Here is a 21,174-nt window from a genome sequence, read left to right as displayed (position 1 = left end):
GACACTCTTGTAACTATATAGAATGATGCAATAACTTGACTGAAAGCTCGATATAGCCATAAAACATCAAAGTTCAGAGAGAACAAGTTAACAAACAAAAGAACACGATGCAATACGAGAAGTGTAAGATGAACTAACTAGTCATCTTGAACTATAAAGCTGCACAAACATGAGAATGAATATGCAGCAGAAAGATGTAAAGGATCAAGTGAAAGGTCATGAATCAAAATCATATGGACTTCTGCAGATTTAGACAAAAATCTAAGAGGCAATGTGTGTGAGACATGAATCATTTCATCAAATGGAAGTAATAAAAATGAATGGAAAGCCCAGAAAAACTGACCTCGACATTACGTTTAGCTCCTTGTATGCGCTCATTCCACATGTTACGAATTAGCTCTCTTCGACCATCTGCTACAGGGTTTCCCACCGGAAGAGTGCAGTAATCAATCACCTGTAACGAGTCAAAAATTAGTTCATTCCACCAAAATCAAACAGGGGATGCATGTCAAAGGGAAAAAGAAACAAAAAAACAAAGGTCATAAGAAACAAATTATTTTTAAAAATGCAGATCATATGCGACAAACCTCTTCTAATTCTGACAGCTGTTGAACCCGAACCATGTTGCTGTAAGCACGTTCATAACTTTCCAGCACCTATAAACCAATCAAAAGTATAGCCCAAAATTACAACATTTGAAAATCACAAAAATATACTCGTTCACAGATCATAATGAATTAATGAAGGGTGTGATGCAAAGAAAAGGCAAAGCCTTACGGTAAGGACGTATAAACCAGGATCAGGAACTAGGTGGCAATGATGCTTAGCAAAGAATTTGATATGTAAATAAAACATCATTCAAGAATAAACCTTTTGCAGAATATCTATAATGAATACACCACAAAATAGTAATATTGATCAGCTTAGAAGGGAAATGAAACAACTGCAAATTAAAGTCGAAATTAACATTTACAAACTTTTTGGGTCAGAAGAAATGTAACGAGAACGCTGGGATGGATGACTGGCAACATGACGAAAGTTACAACGAAAGAGAAGTACATCCTTAAGTCAGAGATGGCACAACTAAAGGTTGAATGATAAAGTATCCACGAGATGGTTCGGACATGTACACTGGAAACAACTTCGAGCAACGGTTGAAAGTGCTCAGGTTGTAGGTGAAGGAACTGATCATGTCTGGATTTAGATGTGTAGACTGCGATAACTAATAAACATATGGTACTCTAAAATAACCAAGGAGATGGACCTTTAAAGACATGGATTAAGAAAAAGGTTTCATGGAGCGTACTGCAAAGTTTTAGGGTTAAGCCTTTGTCTCCTAACGGTGGTGGTGGGTTTATGGTAGAGGTATTAATGTTTCAGATGAACAAAAGAAACGTCAACATTGATGGAAGCTAAAGTAACATGCCCCATAGGTAACCCTTGAAAGCATACCTAATAATTGCAGCTAATAGAGAAAGGAAGGACTCGATCCAGAACCGATTAGTTGTCAGCCAATCCTCCATATATTTCATCAAATCCCTTGTTAGTCAATACTCCATTAGCTTAGCTTACATGATCATCATCAAAACAGAGGTATATGGCAAACACATGTTCATTGTGACTAATGAATATAGGTTATGAGCTTATAGTTCCAACTCTCTTGCAAAGTGAATATTTTACCTTTATATACACTACATTAGTATATACCTCCATATTAGTTTCATAGGAAATGAACGAGGAATCTGGTGCAACTACCAAAAACTTGCATGTTAATGTCATAAACAACTTGAATTAGTTATATAAATGGATCTAGAGAGTGGCAACAGCAAATCTGTTAATTTTAATACAGGACATGAGCAAAACTGCAGAAAAGCCCCATTGAAGTACAGGCAATCTTAGGGTCTAGAATAGACAAGAGCATCCATATTTATATGTCTCTAGACAGCTCAAAAAGAAAGGTCCATACAACTCTACAGTCCATGTTGAAGACTTGAAGGACAAAATAGTAATTTGAATTTCAACTCCAGAACTGCAGCTTGTTCTTGCTATGCAGATTCTACTATGCCTAAGAGATGACTGCAACTTTTAATAAACATATCTCCTAGACTTTTAGTCAACGAGAAATTCGGAATGCCACTGCTTGGTTGCATGAACCTAAACTGAACTTCTTAAGTTCTCCATGAAGCCACAATGTATGGAGTTGCTATCCATAACTGAACCATATTTTTATGGAAAAACAACTAGAATGATGATAATACTGATCTGACAAACTTAGATGTTTTTGACCTACAATATTTAGCATTTAGCAAGAGTTGTCTTCCTGAAAGATCAAAGTACTTTGCCTATGCATGTGTTTTCTCCTTACATAAGAACTTTTCTTTCTTTAGTATAAGAGCATGTAAACATCACACGTTCTTTCTGATATAAATTTCTCGTCATTTCAACAGACCTTAAACAATCTAGTCGAGTTTATTTCCTTTTTACCCCTCCTTTCATATGACATACTGTGCTCTGCATGGATACTTGAGGAAACATAAAAAATGATAAAATCCTTTGGTTTAAAATAAATGATATGCTACAGAATTTTCAGACATAGATAGCCATAATGAACTTCTAAGCATTGAATAGTGTATCCATGTAGAAAGATACAAGATAATGAGCAGTGATGCTAGGTAACTGTTGCTAGGAGTCAAGACGCTAACCAGTGCAGCCAATTCAGTTGCCAGACACTTCCTTGCTCTCTCAACGAATTCACGCGCTTCATCATACTGGAAAAATCATAACAGTCATCAAATGACCCACTGAAAATGGTATGGTAAAGATACCAAATGTTACGGTAAGGACACCAAATGTTACCTTTTGGCGTCGAACCAGAAGAACAGCCCTAAAGAAGGCGCCATTGCTGCTTCCATCACCACTTGTAGTAGTATTACCTATAATACGAAGTTTGCTTTCATCCCCATCATCCAACCGAGAAACATATTCAGACATCTGATCCCACTCTCCCATATTCCAGGCAGCACTAGCAGCCTATAATAAAAAGTCAAACAGAAAAGATAAGAATAAAAAATCTAATGAATTTACAGATCTGTGTTTGTGCTGGTTGACTCTGCAAACATATCAGATCACAGACCTTGCTCTTTGCAGAGATTGTTGAGCTCGTCCCAACGAGCTAAAGCAGCTAGGCACCTCATTCGACCTAATACATACAAACAATATATAGAACCTTAGCACATACTTAATAAGTATATGATTACATAAATAATTACACTGATTAAGCAAGAAAATGTATCATGCATGCACAGGTGCAAGAGGCTTGTTGAGTACGTGTCCAGAACATCCAGCATGTGTGAGGCCATTGACCAACATGAAGAATAGTTCGACTCACTAATTACGAAAGGGCGTTTAATTTACAGTGGTTTACATGATTGGAAATTTAAAACTTATATGAATTCTTTTCATATAGTAAGTACATATACATACACAATATGCACGTGTATACGGTAAATATACACAGATATATAAAGAGATATTATATGTGAGTTGACAGCCTATTTAACCAAATAAGTTTCAAAGAGAGAGGACGGGTAACGTCCACTGGTCCAATGTGAACAGTTGGATGGGCCTGAGTCCTGATATATTATATAATATATATATTATATATAATATATATATATATAAATATATATATATATTATTAATAGATATAAGAGAGAGAGAGAGAGAGGTTATTGTCAAGGAGGGATTTACCTCCTTAACAATGATGTGGCACAATCCCCATGTGGGAATAAAGTAGGAGAGAGAAATCCCACCATGGGATTGTGCCACATTCAATTGTCAAAGAGGGAATCCCCTCATTGACAATGATTATATATATATATATAATATATATATTATATATTATTATAATATATAATAATATATAAATAATATATATATATATAGGTTAATTGCTAGCATATTTCATACGAGGGGATCCCTCATACACAATAATGCGCTCTCAACCAAGTGTTATTATGAGGGTTTCTCTCTCCTGCTTTATTTACTTGATTGAGATTGAGCCACATCATTGCAATATAAGGAAATTCCCCTCATATGACAAAGGATATCCATTATTGATGAGGGCTCTATCGTAATCCCCCAACTCTTTTTATCCATGAGTTTTACTTTGAGATTCATGTTGGCATGTGATGCACATCAAAATTATACTTGAGATGTGCCCCTTGATGTGTATCATACGTCAACACGAATCTCAAAGCAAATCTAATAGATAAAAAAGCCGGTTAGCAAGTGCTCCTATCCACTTAATTTTGCAAGACTTTTACAATATATAGAGAGAGTTGAGTGAGGCTACGATTGACAGTATCCAACATGCGGAAACAATCCACGCAATTATGAAATTCAGAGTCCGAAAATGATAAACCAAACCGAGGGATGTGATTTATTACACATCAACTATATAGAAATAAAACTTCAAAGGATTTCAACATCATTATTAACCCATGTATCATAAGTAGTCAAATTTAAGTGGCTTAATTTTTGCCCCGTGACACATGATTCAAAGCACATTAAATCCTTGAAATTTTATTTCTGTGTAGTAAATCACATCTACATGTTTGGATATTCATTTTCCAGCTCCAAATTTTAAAAGTGGATTGATAGTATCCGCATGTTGTATATGAGGAAACTCCCTCATATACAATGAGTGGCTCAATCCCAACCAAGTGTAGTTATGACGGTTTCTCTCCTATTTGCTCTTGAACCACGTCATTGTCATATGAGGAAATATATACAAACATACACACGGAGAATGTATCTTACGTGGTTAAAACCCAAAAATCAAGCAAATTAAAGTTTTTCTAACCATGTACCAAATCGCACAATAATGAATGGCCAAAAAATGACGAGCATATTCATATGATGTTTTCTTATGGACCGTAGTCCCAAGTTAGAACACATAGTTTTCGAAAATAAACCAAAAGTTCAACAATTTGCACCACATATTTGCCATTTCTTACAACTCGGTCTTTTGTATTTATTTAACCTTTGAAAGTTTAAAGGGATCATATTCCCATAAAGAATGAGAGAGGGAGAGAGAGAGGGAGAGAGAGAGAGAGAGATGAATTGAAAAGCTAGTAACATGCTACTACTTTATAATATACTGAGTTGGTTTATTCTTGCATCTAACTTTTATAGAATTAGCTAAGGTTATCTACCATAATAGAAGACCACAAAACCCAGATAGTCCTCGTGTATGTGGGTGTCGTGTCCCATCCCAAACCCTCCAAAAAAGAACCCAAATAACCCCAGATGTGTTTCCAATATTTCCTTTCAGGCAAACATTACCTTCACAGCTGTTTTGATAATTGACAATAACTTAGACAAAGAGTAATTGTATCAATATCTTTCTGTCTCCTAGTAGCTAGTACAGTAAAATTTTAGTACAAATAGCAATGACAACTAATTTATTTACTTTTGTGAATAATTCAACAAAACATTTGTTGAACCGAACAACGTCAGGTGATACCTACAAATATAAAGAATATTAATCAATCTCACATAACTATCTCAAGCAATCAATCTCATAAAATGTTTCAACCTAAGTCAACTCGCGGAACAGCATGGCTTCCATGTATGCAAATCAGTAATAAAGTGTGATAAGTGAATACTAACCTAGTGTAGCATCCAAATTTAAAAGTGGATTTGATGCTTGAGATGATTTTGCAGTGTATGCCCTGAGTGCATCATCCCACCGCTGCAATTTTTCATACCTAGAACAATAGAGTTATAAGCCTAAGGAGAAGGGAATAAATTATTTTTCTTTCTTATTATTAAAGAAATTCATTATAAATTACGAGAACATTCAAAACATCATTAGGAAGACTTGAAACAATATTAACAAGAAGTAGTAGAGATACCATGATTCCTTTAGTTGCACATCCAAATGTTGCTGTGAGTACGTCAGTATTCCAACTGCAGCCTGTGAGTCAAAAAATAATGGACATATACACCATTTTATGAAATAGATAAAAGAAACATGAAAAATAAGATGTAGAATTCTTCACAGAGTGAAGACGGACCTCATGCTGGTGCAGCTGGTTATTTATGTGAATAAGAGACTCAACCACGGTAACAGGATTTGTTCCCATTTTCTTTGAGCGTGCAGCTTCAAATTCCATTTCTTTGTAGTGAAGTGCCTTAGCAAATGCCCGACACTGATAAGAAAGGTTATGGAAACAAAATGGTTGAATTAGAAGATGAATATTTTACAGTTGCAACAAGGAAGCATGGATATGATTATAGGGGATCACATGAGAAGACACCATAACATTAGAATTCACTAAAAACTATGACGTTAAAACGTGAAGCATAATGTAAAAGACATATATAAACACAAACACACACACACACACATAACTAAGTTTAGTTACATGTACCTCTTTTGACAAATGTCTAAACAAACAAAGCTAAATGTGATATTTGGAAGTGGAATTGTCTATTTATTCCTCATTCCTGGTTAAAATTAGGTGTTAGCTTACTCCTATGTGTCTCATACCATTACACATGAAATATGCATAGGTCTATGACGCATGTGTTACGTGTGCTTGTGTTGAGTGTGTATGCAAATAAACACATGGATACACAATATTGACACAAAGAATGGTAGTTAAAGATTTTCACTTACACAAATAAACACAGATTGAAAGCAAATATTGCACAAATTATAATAATATAGTAACTATATAATGTTCACACATGTGCTAAAACTAACCTATTTATGCTACACAGAATCACATCAACATGATTACACAAAAGACAATCAAAATCCAACATGAAATAACCTTCTCTGCAAGAGCACCAAGTAGTCGGGTATCAATAGGAAGAGGCTTCTCATCATGCTCCATAAACTCTGCCTAAACAGTTCAGCCATTATCAATAATAAAACAACACATTGAAAGCATGTTAATTATAAAATTATAATACAAAAGAAACAAATAAATAAGAATCTGACCAAGTTTAGTAATGTTGCCAGAATTTCGGGAGGTATATTCTGCGAAGAGAATGCTGTCTTAAGATTCCTGACTAATTGTTCTTGTGAAGCTTCATTCATTTGTGCCCAGCAACTTGCAAAACCGGCAGCAAACAACTCCCTTCCAACAAAAGGCTGCATGTATGCTAATTCAGTACAGATAATCATAACATAGAATGACAAAGATCATGGTCATTTTTGTACTTGCAGTTGTGCAAGCCTTGCACAGGTACGCAAAGCTGGGGATGGAGATTCCTTCAGCAGTTCTATGCTAAAATGCCTCATCCACTCAGCCCAGTCTTCTTTAGTACTCCTTTGAGAAGCCTCACCAGCAGTCCTTAATCGAACATCATTAACCTATAAGAAAAAAAGGAATAATCAAGACATAAACAAAAATAATTTAGTGTACCCTGCTATGCTTTTGAAGAAAGATAAACTTTAAGATATAAAGATGGCAAAGGTTTTTGTTAATAACAGCATAGCTAGATAAGCATACAAGTCTCGGGTCTCTATTGATTGCCTGTGCATTTCAAGCCAACACTAAGACAAGTCCAATGAGAAAGCATATTACCTGGTGGCCTCTTGATTGCCTGTGCATTTCAGTCCCTTCCTCGTAAGGATCACTGTCCACATCATTGATAGGATCACTGATAATCTCAGAAGGAACATTCCGAGTAAACTTCTGTACAGATAAACTCTCCAGAAGAAGTGGTTCACGGCCGCGTAGACGCCGTTCAATTTCCTCAAAATCTCTGTGCTGAAAGCAGGAATACATATTTAGAAATAGCAAATATCTAAACAACCAAACTGAAGCATAAGAAGCAGCAAGATGAAGACCCGCATATGATGTTTCAACAGAATTTTGTGGATTGACGATATGAAGATTGTAAAATCCTCGCCAAGAGCATGAGCAAGACAGCAAAGAGCATCAGCAGCATCTCTTCTTAATTCATCAATTTTCCTGATAAACCTTCCAGGTCAGACCAGCATGTAATCTTACAGATAATGTAAATTATAATAGAAAATGCAACAAAGAAAATATGAAGCCGGCATCTTCTGAAATCATGCTTAAAGTTGTAACTATAAATGCAGCTAAATTCTGGATTAACTGCATCCAAACCACAAAAATTCCTGCCACCAACCAATAGTCCGTTGAATAGGAATATATGCAGTGAATATAAATACTAACTTGTAGCTGAAAGTTATGAATCTAAAGCATGCAACAAATTTATTAGCATTTAGAATGGAAATGATTACTTACTCATCATACTAAATACTACTAACCTATTATTCTTAGGGTGAAGAGAATCCCCAATATGAAGACAGTCGTTAAAACAAAAGGCATTTTAGCGTCATTTCAAATAGTGCTTACTCCCTACAAAAAATACTTATGGGGTAAATCAAAATTTTGATGGAAAAGCCCATCTGCAAAGAGGTGGAACATTGGAGCCTCATGTTCAAGCTACCTCTACAGAGGGAAGTCGAGCATTGCAGTAGTTAGGCACTGGATTGAAGAATTTTGATAAAAGAAAGAAGCTTCTCTTGAACCCCCAAAGTGTCAACTACACACAAAAGAAAAGAAGAGGCTGAGGAAGAGGAAGGTTGGTGAAACCTTTGTTATGTCTGCATTCCCTTATCTCATCCCAACACTCCTGTCATTTGGCAACCCCTCACCACCCATCGCCACAGGCAACAAATCCTCACCACATGCGAAAACGAGCCAAATCTTCATTACATTTGCAACATTCTCAATCTTCACAGAAATTTTTCCTAAGCTATTTCTTTAGATTCAGTTGCCAAATATTATACTTCTCTAACCCATTACCACCAGAGGCTCAATTTTTAATCTTTCAATTGCGAGAAATTTATATTATAACCTTCAGGTTTACCATTTTTCCAATTAGACCTGCAGGTTTTGTAATCAATAAAGCAAGTTCCTTCTTTCACATAATTGTTTGTATTTAGTGATTACAGCCTTAAGATAGCACATTGCACTTGTCAATCTAAATAATTAAGGAAGTAACTGCACAAAAAAAAAGTGGCCTGAATAAGTTTCTTAGGAATTCATAAATCGTAAAAGATTAAAAGTGGTACATAAAGGGATCTGTATTCTGTACTAAATGGAAGCCATTAATAAAATGAATCAGACTAACAGATCTAAGATACTCGACAATGCTCTGTGAATTTGAATAAGATACAATAAAAGAATGAAAATGTTAACTTAGCTAGTGCTCATTGATCATACATCAAAATGGCTAAATAACTAAACTACTCTGATAATGGAACATGCACAAAACTATCCAGTGCCACTAAATTTGTCATAACAGAAGAAACAGAGATGGGAGGGATTTGCATGTGTACAATGGGGGCGAGAGTAAACAAGAGATAAATTAGGACAGTAGCATATTCAGAATATTCTAGCAAACTAGGGCATATGCCAGTACAAACTACTTGAAAATCCAAATAACTGATTAATCGTGATTATACTATCTTACCCGTCCAAAACCAGATTCAGATGATGCACAAGAGATGACACATGGCCACTGACCTGAAACAAATAATAAAAACAAAAAACAATATAAAGAGCAAAACATCCTCACTAAAATTTGACAAAAATCTTTAAAGATGTTGAACCGCTTAAATTAAACTAGCAGCCTACCTGTACTCGAGGTATGAGCTTTGTAAGAGTGTTGATTGCGCGACGTCTTACATCAATTGAAGCCTCCACTTTGAATAAGCGAATAAGTGCAGGAAGGAGTAAGTGCATGTGTTCATCCAAGGTTCCTGCATGATATTTCTCAAGTATTAAAGCTCTGTCTTGCCATGATAAATTATCATCGTCTTTGCTAAGTCATTTCCCCTAAAAGTAGGGCAGGCTATGGTGTAGCTCCATGAACACTTTTACAAAGAAAAAAAAGCTACAACCAGCAGTCAAATTGATTTAAATCAAAGTTGCAGAAAATAATATGGACAAACGAGGAGTTGCCCTAAACTAAACACAATAGGGAGGAAGAAGGCATAAAGCAGAAACAAGATGGTAAGATTTTACTACATGGAATTGCGGGCAACTGTCTGCAAAAACAAAGCTAAGAGCCTAACAGAGAACATTGAAAAAATTGATAAACTATTACTTTATTAGAAATCTGATGTACATTGCTATAGGAAGATAACAATGGTACCCACCACCAAACACTTCAAGAGTATGAAGAATATCAGGAACATGGCTATAGTCATTCCACCGTTCAGCATCACTCAGCACTTGTATACAACATGGAAGAATAGCCGGCAAATATGTCCTAAATTCATCATTCAAAGCTAAGCAGAGTTGCTCAACAAGGTGGAGAATCTGCAGATTAAAAAAAGTTATTATTTCAACAAACAAAAGAATATAAAAGACCAAACATAGAATAAGCCTGACCCGGGCTGGTTTTTAATCTTATATATTATATATATATAATTATAGTATGATATGGTCATTAATATATACTTATATATATTTTTAAGCATATATTGTCATTAATGTATACTTATATATTTCTAATGTATACTATATATAATTATAGTATGATATGGTCATTAATGTATACTTATATATACTTACATAAAATATATATAGCTATATACTAATAAGTACGTATATACTAATACATATTTGTATAAGTATAATAAGATTAATCTAATTTTTTAATCTATTTTTAATCAATTTTTAGCAAAAAATTTAAAAAAATCAAAAAAATACCAAAAAATCCAGCCCGACCATGTTTGGCCTGGACCTGAACCCGGGCCTGGCCCAGCTTGGTCCAAGGTGCCCGTGTCCGTGTCCGTGTTAGGCATTTTGCGCAGCCCAGACCAGGAAATCCTGGCCAGGCCAGGCTGTTTGGACAGCCCTACATAGAATGTACAAAAGCCAGAAACCAGTCTAAGGTACCCTAGAGTGGATAAAACTAAAATCACTCTTAACCAGAGCTTTAGTTTGATTTTCAAAGTAATGTACAAGACAAGGTGCTATTTGCATAAACCTATGTTATATTTAAGTGACATGCACATAAGCAAAAGCTACCCACATAAAGTGATAATGATTGGCTCATAGACAGAGAAAAACTTGATATACAATAATTTCATAGTATTTGCAAATCTTACAACATGCATACAAAGAATTACATCTTAATATTTAGGGGAAAGTACAAGAAACATAAATATGAAGTACCATTCAAGCATAAGAAACTTCATCAATCCGTTGCTATTTAGTGTCCTTTAACCACAAAAATTCCAACATTCTACATATGTTAATATATCATTGTATATAAAAAAGCCCTAGGTGCTACTTCTATTTGCAAAATTTTCTTGGACAAAATTACCCCTCACTATTATACTTAAGGGTTTTTTATATTAGTACCTTCAACCTTTTATATTTTGTGGAGATTAATCCCTCAAATCATTGAAATTGCTTCTAGGTACTTAATTTAGGTCCTTCAAATATGAATCTATTTTGAATTTTAGTCCCTAAATTCATTGAAATTGCTTCTGGGCCCTACAAATATGAATCTATTTTATATCCCCTAATTCTAATGCTATTTCCAAATTAGTCCCTCTAATCAAGACAAAAAATAGCCTTAGGAGGGGTTAATTTTAAAAACTTATGAGAATTGTGGGACGTGATAGCCATAGGACTGAATTTTACTTGGTAAGCCTTCCCATTGCCACTTCTCATCTTGAAGAGTGATTAATTTGAAAATAACCTAAGAATTCGAGGAGCTATTTGCAATTTGAATGATTTGAGAGACTAAATTCAAAGTAGCTTAAGATTTGAGGGATCTGATATTAATTTTAATATTTTGTCAGATAGATTTCAAATTATAGAAGATTTAAGGGACTAATATCAAAAACCTCCTAATACTTAATTTGGTTAAACTGGATTCCTAATATATCGCTGTGGACTTTTGTTTGCTTTTGGTTTTGCAGAATAAATTGCCAGGACACTTTTGCCCCTCAAAACAAATTTTAATGTTCTGTCCTCCAGGGGCACAAACGATTCAAAGACTACCGGATTTGACACCTATCATATTCATATCAATTTACCAATTACGAATATGGATACAGATACAAATGTCTCAGTATATGAAAAATGCATATCTATATCCCCTAAAATAGGTTACGGATATGGATATACATGCTAATGTATAAGAGGATGTACATGCAGATACAAGATGGATATGAAAAAACTAAATAATATTGAAAAAATATAGTTCATATGATACAAGCGAGTTCACCAATATGTTTGTTATATTTGAAAAGCCAAGATTTGATCTCTTGATCATCAAAATTAACCTCAAATTTATTTATCCAAAGATTAAAAGTATTGCTACTAATAAGACCAACATATATTTGGATATTTGGTATATATTCATACATATGCATATCCGTAACCATATTCTATTTTTCGCACCCATACTCTCCTCTCTTTAAGGCCGGTACCCAAAAAAAGGGTAGATAACCTGCTTTTACAGTCTATTGCCACAATTCATGTACATTCTCATCAACAGAACATGATTCGCCATTCAGATCACGATGCTATTAATTTTGGTTATTTACTGAACTTTGGTAGTTGCTTTAATTAAAGTGACCAGAAAAATAGTACAAGTATTGCAGTGCCTAATAATTAGAAATTGATGATAGACATGCCATAGACATGGATCAACCAGTGGCTAGCTCTTTGAACCAAGGCCCCAATCCCCAACGACTAAAACTATTTTTAGGTGGTTTTGTAGTTCTATTTTCTTATAATTTGTAGTTAAAGAAGGGACTCAAGGATTGTTTTGTATCTTCAATTTAAACTTCCTGTTTAGTGAGTGAGAGTATGCTTTCGTTACATCTTACCACAAAATTGTGATTTAGTAATAGAACATCATGTCTGTTGAGGGATAAATTTTGGAGGAAAAAACCCCTTAACTTTGAAAGATTGTCAGATAACACCTTATAAATTCTAGAAAAACCTCAAATTATACAACTAACGGACAAGCGCATGCAAAGCACGTGCCTTCTAACTAGTAAATATATAAATGACTACAATAGTATAGCCAGGAAGTCCCAGAAACCAATATCTTATTGGATTCATTTTAATGTTAAATCTTCATGAAAAAGATAATTCTCTTGGAAGTTTAATACAGGGATTATATAAAAGGCGAACAGGAAAGGAACACAGATCTGTCAGAACAAAGTGTTGATAAGAATATAGATGACAATGGCAAATCACAAAACATGACTCGAAAGCATAGATTACCGATTAGGAGGGAAATGGATCAGAACTCATTTCTTCGACATTCCTCTACATAATGGAAATAAGCTTCCAAACATCAGTGTATATTATCACACATGGAATTTGGAGGAAATGGACAGATTTACAAATTGAACATTTGAAATTATGTGCTAGTTTCCTTGTTTGACGACTATAGGGCATAAATTTTGTATAACTTTCTCTAATTTATTCAGAAAAAGGAAAGAAAATCACAAGAACATTAAAGAAATATGAAAAGGCTTTCTATATGACATTTCAACATGTAGACAATCCCTACAAGTTTGTTATGATATAGCTAAATTGGCATCCTTCAGCTTACAAAGGTTCATAAGCTAATGCATGGTAAGACTCTTACACATGGACAAATATGTGAAATTGCCAAACAAAACAAACCCCAGAAAATCAAGCTGCAAAGAACTAAACTTACCGGTGAGCCTTGCACCGGACGGTTTGTCGTTGGCAAGCTGAAGGATGACGACCAGAGTTCAGATATTAAAGAGAGCAAATCAGGTAAATATTTACGCATGTGCTGCACAAATACACAGGGCATTACATTAACTATCGTCATGAAAGGAATAAACAGAACTACATTAAGGACCAGAAACATTAGCTTAAGATCACTAAAATGAACCTGGCGCACAATGGACACTAAAGTTCCTAGCTTCCAAGTAATGAACTCTTTCAGACCATCTTCACATGTTCGAACAGCATGGAAAAGATCAGGTAGCACCTGGAGAGACAAAAAACAAAGCATTTGAATAACGACAAAATCACATTTAGCATTAAAGAATATTGCAGTAACTGTACCCGAAGATCTAATAACAGACAGATAAGAGGAATCATGTGTGTGTGTGTGTGGGCAAGTTATGTACCTATTCAATTCTTTACCAAAGGTCCAAAGGCTGTACTGTTCATCACAAAATAACCACAGTAAATAGGAGAAAAGGAACATGGCAATTTCTTCACGGGAGGAAAGATTTATCATCTCCCTAATTGAAGTTTTGTTGTAAATGCATCCCAAGTTCTTATTCATCAATAAACAGACTTGAGAAACATATCATAATCATGTATGCATTTTCACCTGTCGTATGTTCATTTATCACGTCTCGTAAGGAGAATATTTAAAATGGCCCTTCTTCAGACTATTATTAGAAAGACAACTGAATGAAGAGTTGATTATGTAGAATAATATGCTATACAATGGGAAGACAGCCAAATGGATTCATCAAATCCCTGGATAAGAGCAGGTGCGCCAGCACAAGAATATACCAAAAATCACTGAAACGTTTCAATGTCATCCACATCAATAATTTATGTTGCAATTACTAACTTAATTAGGTACAGCTATTACAGACTAGGGGTGATGCCCAAATAGAGGTATCTCAAAAGTATTAACAGCCTACAAAGTCTTGTAGATAGTCCTGCAGTCAAAACAAATATAAAACAGAAATACAGAACTCCCACTCCATTGCACTCTTTCATCAACATTCAAATTTCTCACAATAAAAACATAAGAGGCCACAAATATAAGGTAAGTTCATATTACCCATTGCTCCAATATCAATACATATTCCTTTCTAGTCTGGTGTATAGTACACAACTACTAGTCGCACCTAGAATAGCCAACTTCTTCTAGTTTGAATTTCGAATAAGAATATTGATAACAGTAGAAGGAACAAAGTCAGCCATCTGAATTGATATACAACTCATCCAAAATGCCAACACACAAGATGCCAAGTGACAAAATGGTCATTACAGAACAATTGCTAAAGTAAAAAGTATTAACACTGTTCCACTGCAAGACAATTTTCTTATTTTGAACGATCGCTAAAAGACCTAAACAATGCATATAGGTATGTGTGCCATGTGCGTTTTTAATTTTTACATAATTTAAAATAAATAAAGAACAAAAATTATACATGGAAAATATAAAGGGATAACTCAAGTAACTCACCTTTGGTAAGTACGGAACACAGCCAAGGCCCATCGACTTGTTTTGAGTAAAATAAATATAAGTTAGAGATTGATTAAAAAAAATTATCCAAAAACCAGTGAGAAAGAACTAAACAGTCTTTCAAAGCATACCTTGAATATGAACATAAGAGAACCTACCACCTTCTGGTGATAACTTGAAAGTGATGGGTCACGAAGAATTCGCATGAGAGAACTAATAGCAACCTATTCATTGTACTATTGATGTCAGACAAGTTCCAGTACTTATAGTGTTATACAGAATACAACAGTCAAAATTTCAAATTTTAAAACTTACTGTGGAATAATAATCCTCAGAGGTTGCAAAAGATGGCCAGAGTTCTGTAGGTAACTCTTCCATTGAAACAATATGTTGACCCGTGTCACTTGCTGGACGGTTAACTTCCCCATGTGATCCAGGCAAGTTCTGCTGATTACGCTTGTGTACATGGGGATCTAAGGCACCCATGATACCTAGAACCTGCAGGACAGATCATAAATGCTGATCCAAAAACTCATACGTTTACGAACGTTACAAATCACAAGAAAATACCTTCAACACTTCTCGTCTAGTAGACCATGCTGACTCGCCATTCAACAATTTTAAGAGTAAACCAAGTAACAGTGGGTACTCATTATAGGGAGCAATAACATAGCTGAAGATGAAGAAAAGAAAATGAATTTAGAGCTTTAAAAGACGACATGAAAACTTATTGTCAGTTATCTTCTCTCATTCAAATTTCTTATCTTTGTTATATTTCATGCTAACTTTCTTAGACACATCATGCAATGGTATAGCTTGTCTATCACAGACTCCCTACACCAAGTGTCTAAATGAAAAACACTGCATCTACGATGGTTGAAGAACCGTAAACAAATTGAGAAAAGCAAAGATTAACCTAATTGAGAGTGGTCAGGTTACAAATATAATAAAAAGTTTACTGGATAATAAATCCACTCACCAAAAACTTAAAACATTAATAAGACTTGTCACAAACCAAGATTTACGAAGTACCATAAATCATAACAAGCCATACCATTGTGTTTAAAGCAAACCAACATAACGGTTCTTAATAGTCAATAAGATGCTCAACTTGTCAAAAGTTATTACACTTCATCGACGACCAAACAAAATGAATCATGCAGCAATATATAAAATTATTTGATATTGTCAATATAAAGGGTAAGGGCAGGCCGTTGCACGAAGCCCCTGCTATGCACTAGGTACGGGAAGGGGTCGAACCACTTTGATTACCTTGTATTTTGTTACAAGAGGCTACTTCCACGACTTGAACCAGTGGAAACAGCTTCTTATTAACCGTTAAGAACCTTTATCTTGAGCTAACAAGTCCTATCCTGCTTTAAACACAGTAATATGCCTTGTTATGATTTACGATACTCTGTAAATCCTGGTTTACAACAAGTCCCATCAGTGCTTCAGTTTTTAGTGAGTGAGCTTATAATCCAAAAGTTATGTTTCTTATTATATTTGTAACCTAACCACCCTCAAAAGAAACATATAGCAATTAACATTATGTCAAGATCGATAAAGCGACAATTGAAAGAGCATATTGTACCCTGTGCTTTGTACCACTTGACCAAGAGTTGCCACAGCTATTTCCCTTTTCATGACGGCAGCAGCATCCAAGAGAGCCTCAACGATTAATGGCATTAATTCAGGAATATTTTTCCTCATTTCAAAACCTCCCTGTGCAAACAAACAATAAAAACATAAGCTTTCTACTTTAATGTTGACAAGGATCATCAGTTCATGCAAAATCTAAAATCCATAAGTCCCTGTAACGAATAAAATAATAGGGAATCCTCCAAACCCCCAAGAGTGAGCTACCTTTCACTTCACTTAGACTTTTTCTCTCTTTTTTTTTGGGCATTAGCGATCCCCATGCTACTCTTTTGTAATATGTTATACTCTACATTATCATGTTATCTTTAATATGATGGAAATATCTACCTTTCGCTTAACTTTGGTTGCCTTTCTCTGAACCACTTTCTAATTTTGGTCATATATCTACGACAATTTCTGCATTAGCAGTCACCACGCTACTCTTTTTTAATGTTATATTCTGCATTATTATGTTATCCTTGCTATGACTCTTATTCATCTACCAACAATTGCAAAATATAGGAAATGTACTAATAGTTGTACCTGTAATATTATTCACTAGAATTAAATGTAAAATAGTTTTCAATTATGCACATCAGTCAACTTCAAAATATGATTTTTACAATCTATTAATTAGCCTCATTACTTATCCCATGTCTCTTCAGGGGAGGTCATTCGGCTGCCCACGCATATAACATTGCCAGTAACACTAAAGGTCCTAGAACACGAACACTTCCAACAAATGGTAAGTCTTCTAAAAAAAAAAATTCATTACCCTCCACTTGAAAATTGTAAGTACAGGAAGAATTGCTTTGGGAAATGATTAGAGCACCAACAAATAGTCTTCAGTTGCTTTGGGGAATGATGTAAAACACAAACAAATTTGTCTTGTCATGTTCTTACTTGTCAACTCATAATAAATGCAATAGTAGGCTAAGTATGTAGAGCAGTACATTAGACACCATGAGATAGCGCTCCTCCGTCTTAATAAAATGGCTTAAACTATATGGGTCATTTCACTTGATCTCATTCAACTCTCCACTTTCTTTTAATAAGGGAGGAACGCTTCATTGCAAGTAAGTACATTCTTCTCTTTACTTGCTTCGTTTTTCCCCCTTTTGCTTGCTTGCTTCCCTAAAATGGGCAATGTGGCAATGCATCTTTTTTTGGGTTTTTTTTTCATCTATGTAGGGGCAATTATTTCATTGATATTCCGGTGGATTCATCTTTATTCTCTAGATAGGCAAATGGATGTGGTGGACACACTACACCGAGATGGAGTATGTGCTCCTGTGAGTTCCTTGTAACAGTCGGCATCATCCTCAGCTTCTGAGACTAATCTTGAGCTACAGAGCACTTCAATTACTCATCATCTTCTTCATCCTCTCCATTTCCTTGACTTTAGACTCCAGTGCCTACCATGTACGGGTTTAACATTGCAATTTAGCTTGTGTGATCATAGTGTGTGGTTATGGTCCAATATTTTGCTTCTCTATTTTGTTGTATTTACTCGTGCTTTCGCGCAAGGGCGGATTTAGGTTCATGGTAAATTTGTAAATTTCATACAAAATCATTATAATATTTACAATTGCCCCCTATGAATTTTAAAAATTGCCACTTCAATCTATCTAATAACCTAAATAGGTTAGCAAAAAATTAGATTAGCCCCTTTTGTACCAAGTGTCTTCCCATTGGATACTATAGTTGGTTTTGTAAATTGTGGATCTGTCGATCTTTTAGTGTGAATACATTACTCCCACCCACCACCCTCTTCTCCTAGTATGGCGGAAAAATTTTAATTGTAGATTTTAGGCCTACTGGTGGTTTACATCTTTGGACAGCTCTCGTGTGTTGTTTTTGTAAAAGCTCTCAAGTTGTATTAATGTAGGTAGGGTGTATAATTTTTGTTCTGATAGTGTATTAACTATAGTTAATATATTATTAAATTGCCTTGTTTAAATTTCTTTTTAGTTGTGGGGTTAGATTAATTATCGAGCTCTCCTTTTTATTTGGTTGACAATGTATGCATAGCACTTTTGCTACCTGTACTTATTCGTGTCTAATGCACTCAAATTTTGGAGAATTAGGCTAGTTTTTCACCAATGTGAATGATGTATCTTAGCTTTATTAAGCTTGCTCAGGGAGTGGATTTCCAATGTGAATGATGTGTGAACTACTTAACCCAGAAAATTTTTATTAGACTTAACCTTCCTTAAAAAATTATGGTCTGACTTAACAACCCCTTGAATTATAGTTTCTTAACACTCATCTAACATTGATACCCATTAATGTTGAAGTGACCAAAATGCCCTTTCTAAAATGGGTCATTTAGATATTAGTTCTTCAAATCGTCAACTGACACAACTGTTATTCTGTCAAAATTTTGAAATTAACAAGCCTTTCAAATCCTACAAGGCCTTTCAAATTGGTCACTCAAGGAACAAAAGTCTTAGCTTGTGTTTCTCCCCAAGATCACTCCCCTTCCCATAAGCCTTCCCTTCCTTTTTGAGAACTGTCTTTTACTTCACTTTCTCTATCTTTCTCTAAGTTTATCTATATTTTTTCTAATTTGTCAAGACTTCTCAAATTATATATATTTTACTTTAATTTGTTTATTATTTTATGAAAATAGCTATTTTCACTTTAATTTGACTGCCTTTCTCTAAGCACCCTTTTACTCGTGGACATATATCTACAATTTTTATGCATTAGTAGTCAAAAAGCTACTCCTTTTTAATATGTAATACTCCACATTATTATGTTATTCTTACTATGACTCTTACTGATTCACCAATAAAGGTACAATGTAAGAATCGTATAAATATCTACAACTGTACTATTATTCACAACGATAAAACACAATATAGTTTGAATTATGCATATCCGTCAACTTCTAAATAATAACCCATAAATTATCCTTATTACTAATCCACCGTCTCTTCAAGAGAGATTTGACTACCAAGGATGTTACACCTCCAGTAATAGTAATGGTTCTAGAATATGAGCTCTTACAACAAATAGTAAGACCTATTAAAACATTTCATTACACGTCACTTGAAAGTTGCAAGTAAAGGAAAATTTGCTTTAAAAATGATGAGAGAACCGCCAAATAGTCTTTAGTTGCTTTGGGGAATGATGTAAAACACAAAGTCGTCTTATCATGTTTTTACTTATCAATTCATAATAGATGCAAGTGTAGACTAAGTTTGCAGATCAGTGCATTGGACATAATGAGAATGCACTTGTCCATCATAATAAAATATTTTAGAAGATATGATCACATTCATCTCTACACATTCTTTAAAAAAGTGAGGACCCTTCATTGCAAGTAAGTGCATTCTTCTCTTTACTTCTTCGATTCTTTTTTTTTTTTGGCTTGCTTGTTTTCCTTCTTTAGAATGGGCAATTTAGTGATGTTATTCTTTTTTCTTTTTAACATCTTTATACGAGCTATTGTTCTCTTGATATTCCAATGGCTTCACCCTCGTCCTCCGAATAGATAAACGGGAGTGGTGGACCCACTACGCAGAGATGCAGTATGTACTCCTCCAAGTCCTTTGTACCCCTCGCCATCAACCTCGACCTTGAGACTGATCTTGAGTTGTGGAACACCTCGACTTCCTTGTCGTCTTCGTATCCTCTCCATCTTCTCAACAGTGGACTCTTGAGGCAATCTGTATGAATGAAGTCTAGGGTCTGATATTTAGTTTTGCTATTTTCTTGTATTTACCCATGTTTTTGCAAAAGCCCTCACATTGTTTTTTATGGGAGTTCTTGGATTGTGTCAATGTGAGTGGGGTGTATAGTTTTGTTGTAGTGATGTATTGACTTAGTGTATTAACTATGGTCGATTTAATTTTAAATTGATTTGCTTAAATCTCTTTTTTAATTGTCGAGTTAAATTGAATATCGAGCTCTCCTTTATTCACTTGACAAAATCACTTGACAAAATGTGTGTGTGTGTGTATATATATATCTTTTGCTACCTAAACTTATTCATGTCTAATGCACTCAAATTTTTTATAATAAGCTGGTTTTTTGCCAGTTTAGATAATGTATCTCAGCCTTATTCAGCTTGCTAGTGGACTGGAAGTCCAATGCGTCACCTTCCCCCATTACCACCTGCTGGAGCACGCGTACCCTGTCCACACCTTTTTGAGATGTTTTTACATCTCAATGAACCTATCATACCGTGAATAATGTATGAATTACATAATCTAGAAAATTTTAATTCAACTTAACCGCACCCCACAA

The 21,174-nt window shown here is 34.8% G+C and overlaps 1 protein-coding gene across 1 annotated transcript in view; it reads right to left on the bottom strand.

Annotated features, from left to right (window-relative positions):
* LOC109833837 (serine/threonine-protein kinase TOR) overlaps nucleotides 1-21,174 on the bottom strand; it is a 46,341-nt gene that overhangs the window by 12,222 nt on the left and 12,945 nt on the right. Inside the window, 23 exon segments of the mRNA XM_020401666.1 lie at nucleotides 344-454; nucleotides 588-656; nucleotides 2,703-2,768; nucleotides 2,857-3,022; nucleotides 3,109-3,199; nucleotides 5,674-5,771; nucleotides 5,919-5,980; nucleotides 6,081-6,215; nucleotides 6,843-6,914; nucleotides 7,013-7,165; nucleotides 7,235-7,387; nucleotides 7,602-7,787; nucleotides 7,868-7,991; nucleotides 9,526-9,578; nucleotides 9,690-9,814; nucleotides 10,214-10,376; nucleotides 13,753-13,854; nucleotides 13,957-14,055; nucleotides 15,280-15,315; nucleotides 15,411-15,503; nucleotides 15,595-15,777; nucleotides 15,850-15,952; nucleotides 16,874-17,004. Of these exon segments, the coding sequence (XP_020257255.1) occupies nucleotides 344-454; nucleotides 588-656; nucleotides 2,703-2,768; nucleotides 2,857-3,022; nucleotides 3,109-3,199; nucleotides 5,674-5,771; nucleotides 5,919-5,980; nucleotides 6,081-6,215; nucleotides 6,843-6,914; nucleotides 7,013-7,165; nucleotides 7,235-7,387; nucleotides 7,602-7,787; nucleotides 7,868-7,991; nucleotides 9,526-9,578; nucleotides 9,690-9,814; nucleotides 10,214-10,376; nucleotides 13,753-13,854; nucleotides 13,957-14,055; nucleotides 15,280-15,315; nucleotides 15,411-15,503; nucleotides 15,595-15,777; nucleotides 15,850-15,952; nucleotides 16,874-17,004 (2,574 nt within the window).

Source organism: Asparagus officinalis, chromosome 3 (assembly GCF_001876935.1).
Source record: "Asparagus officinalis chromosome 3, Aspof.V1, whole genome shotgun sequence".
Taxonomy (NCBI): Eukaryota; Viridiplantae; Streptophyta; class Magnoliopsida; order Asparagales; family Asparagaceae; genus Asparagus; species Asparagus officinalis.
The sequence above is the reverse complement of the archived record's forward strand: the minus strand, read 5'-3'. Positions and strand labels throughout refer to the sequence as shown.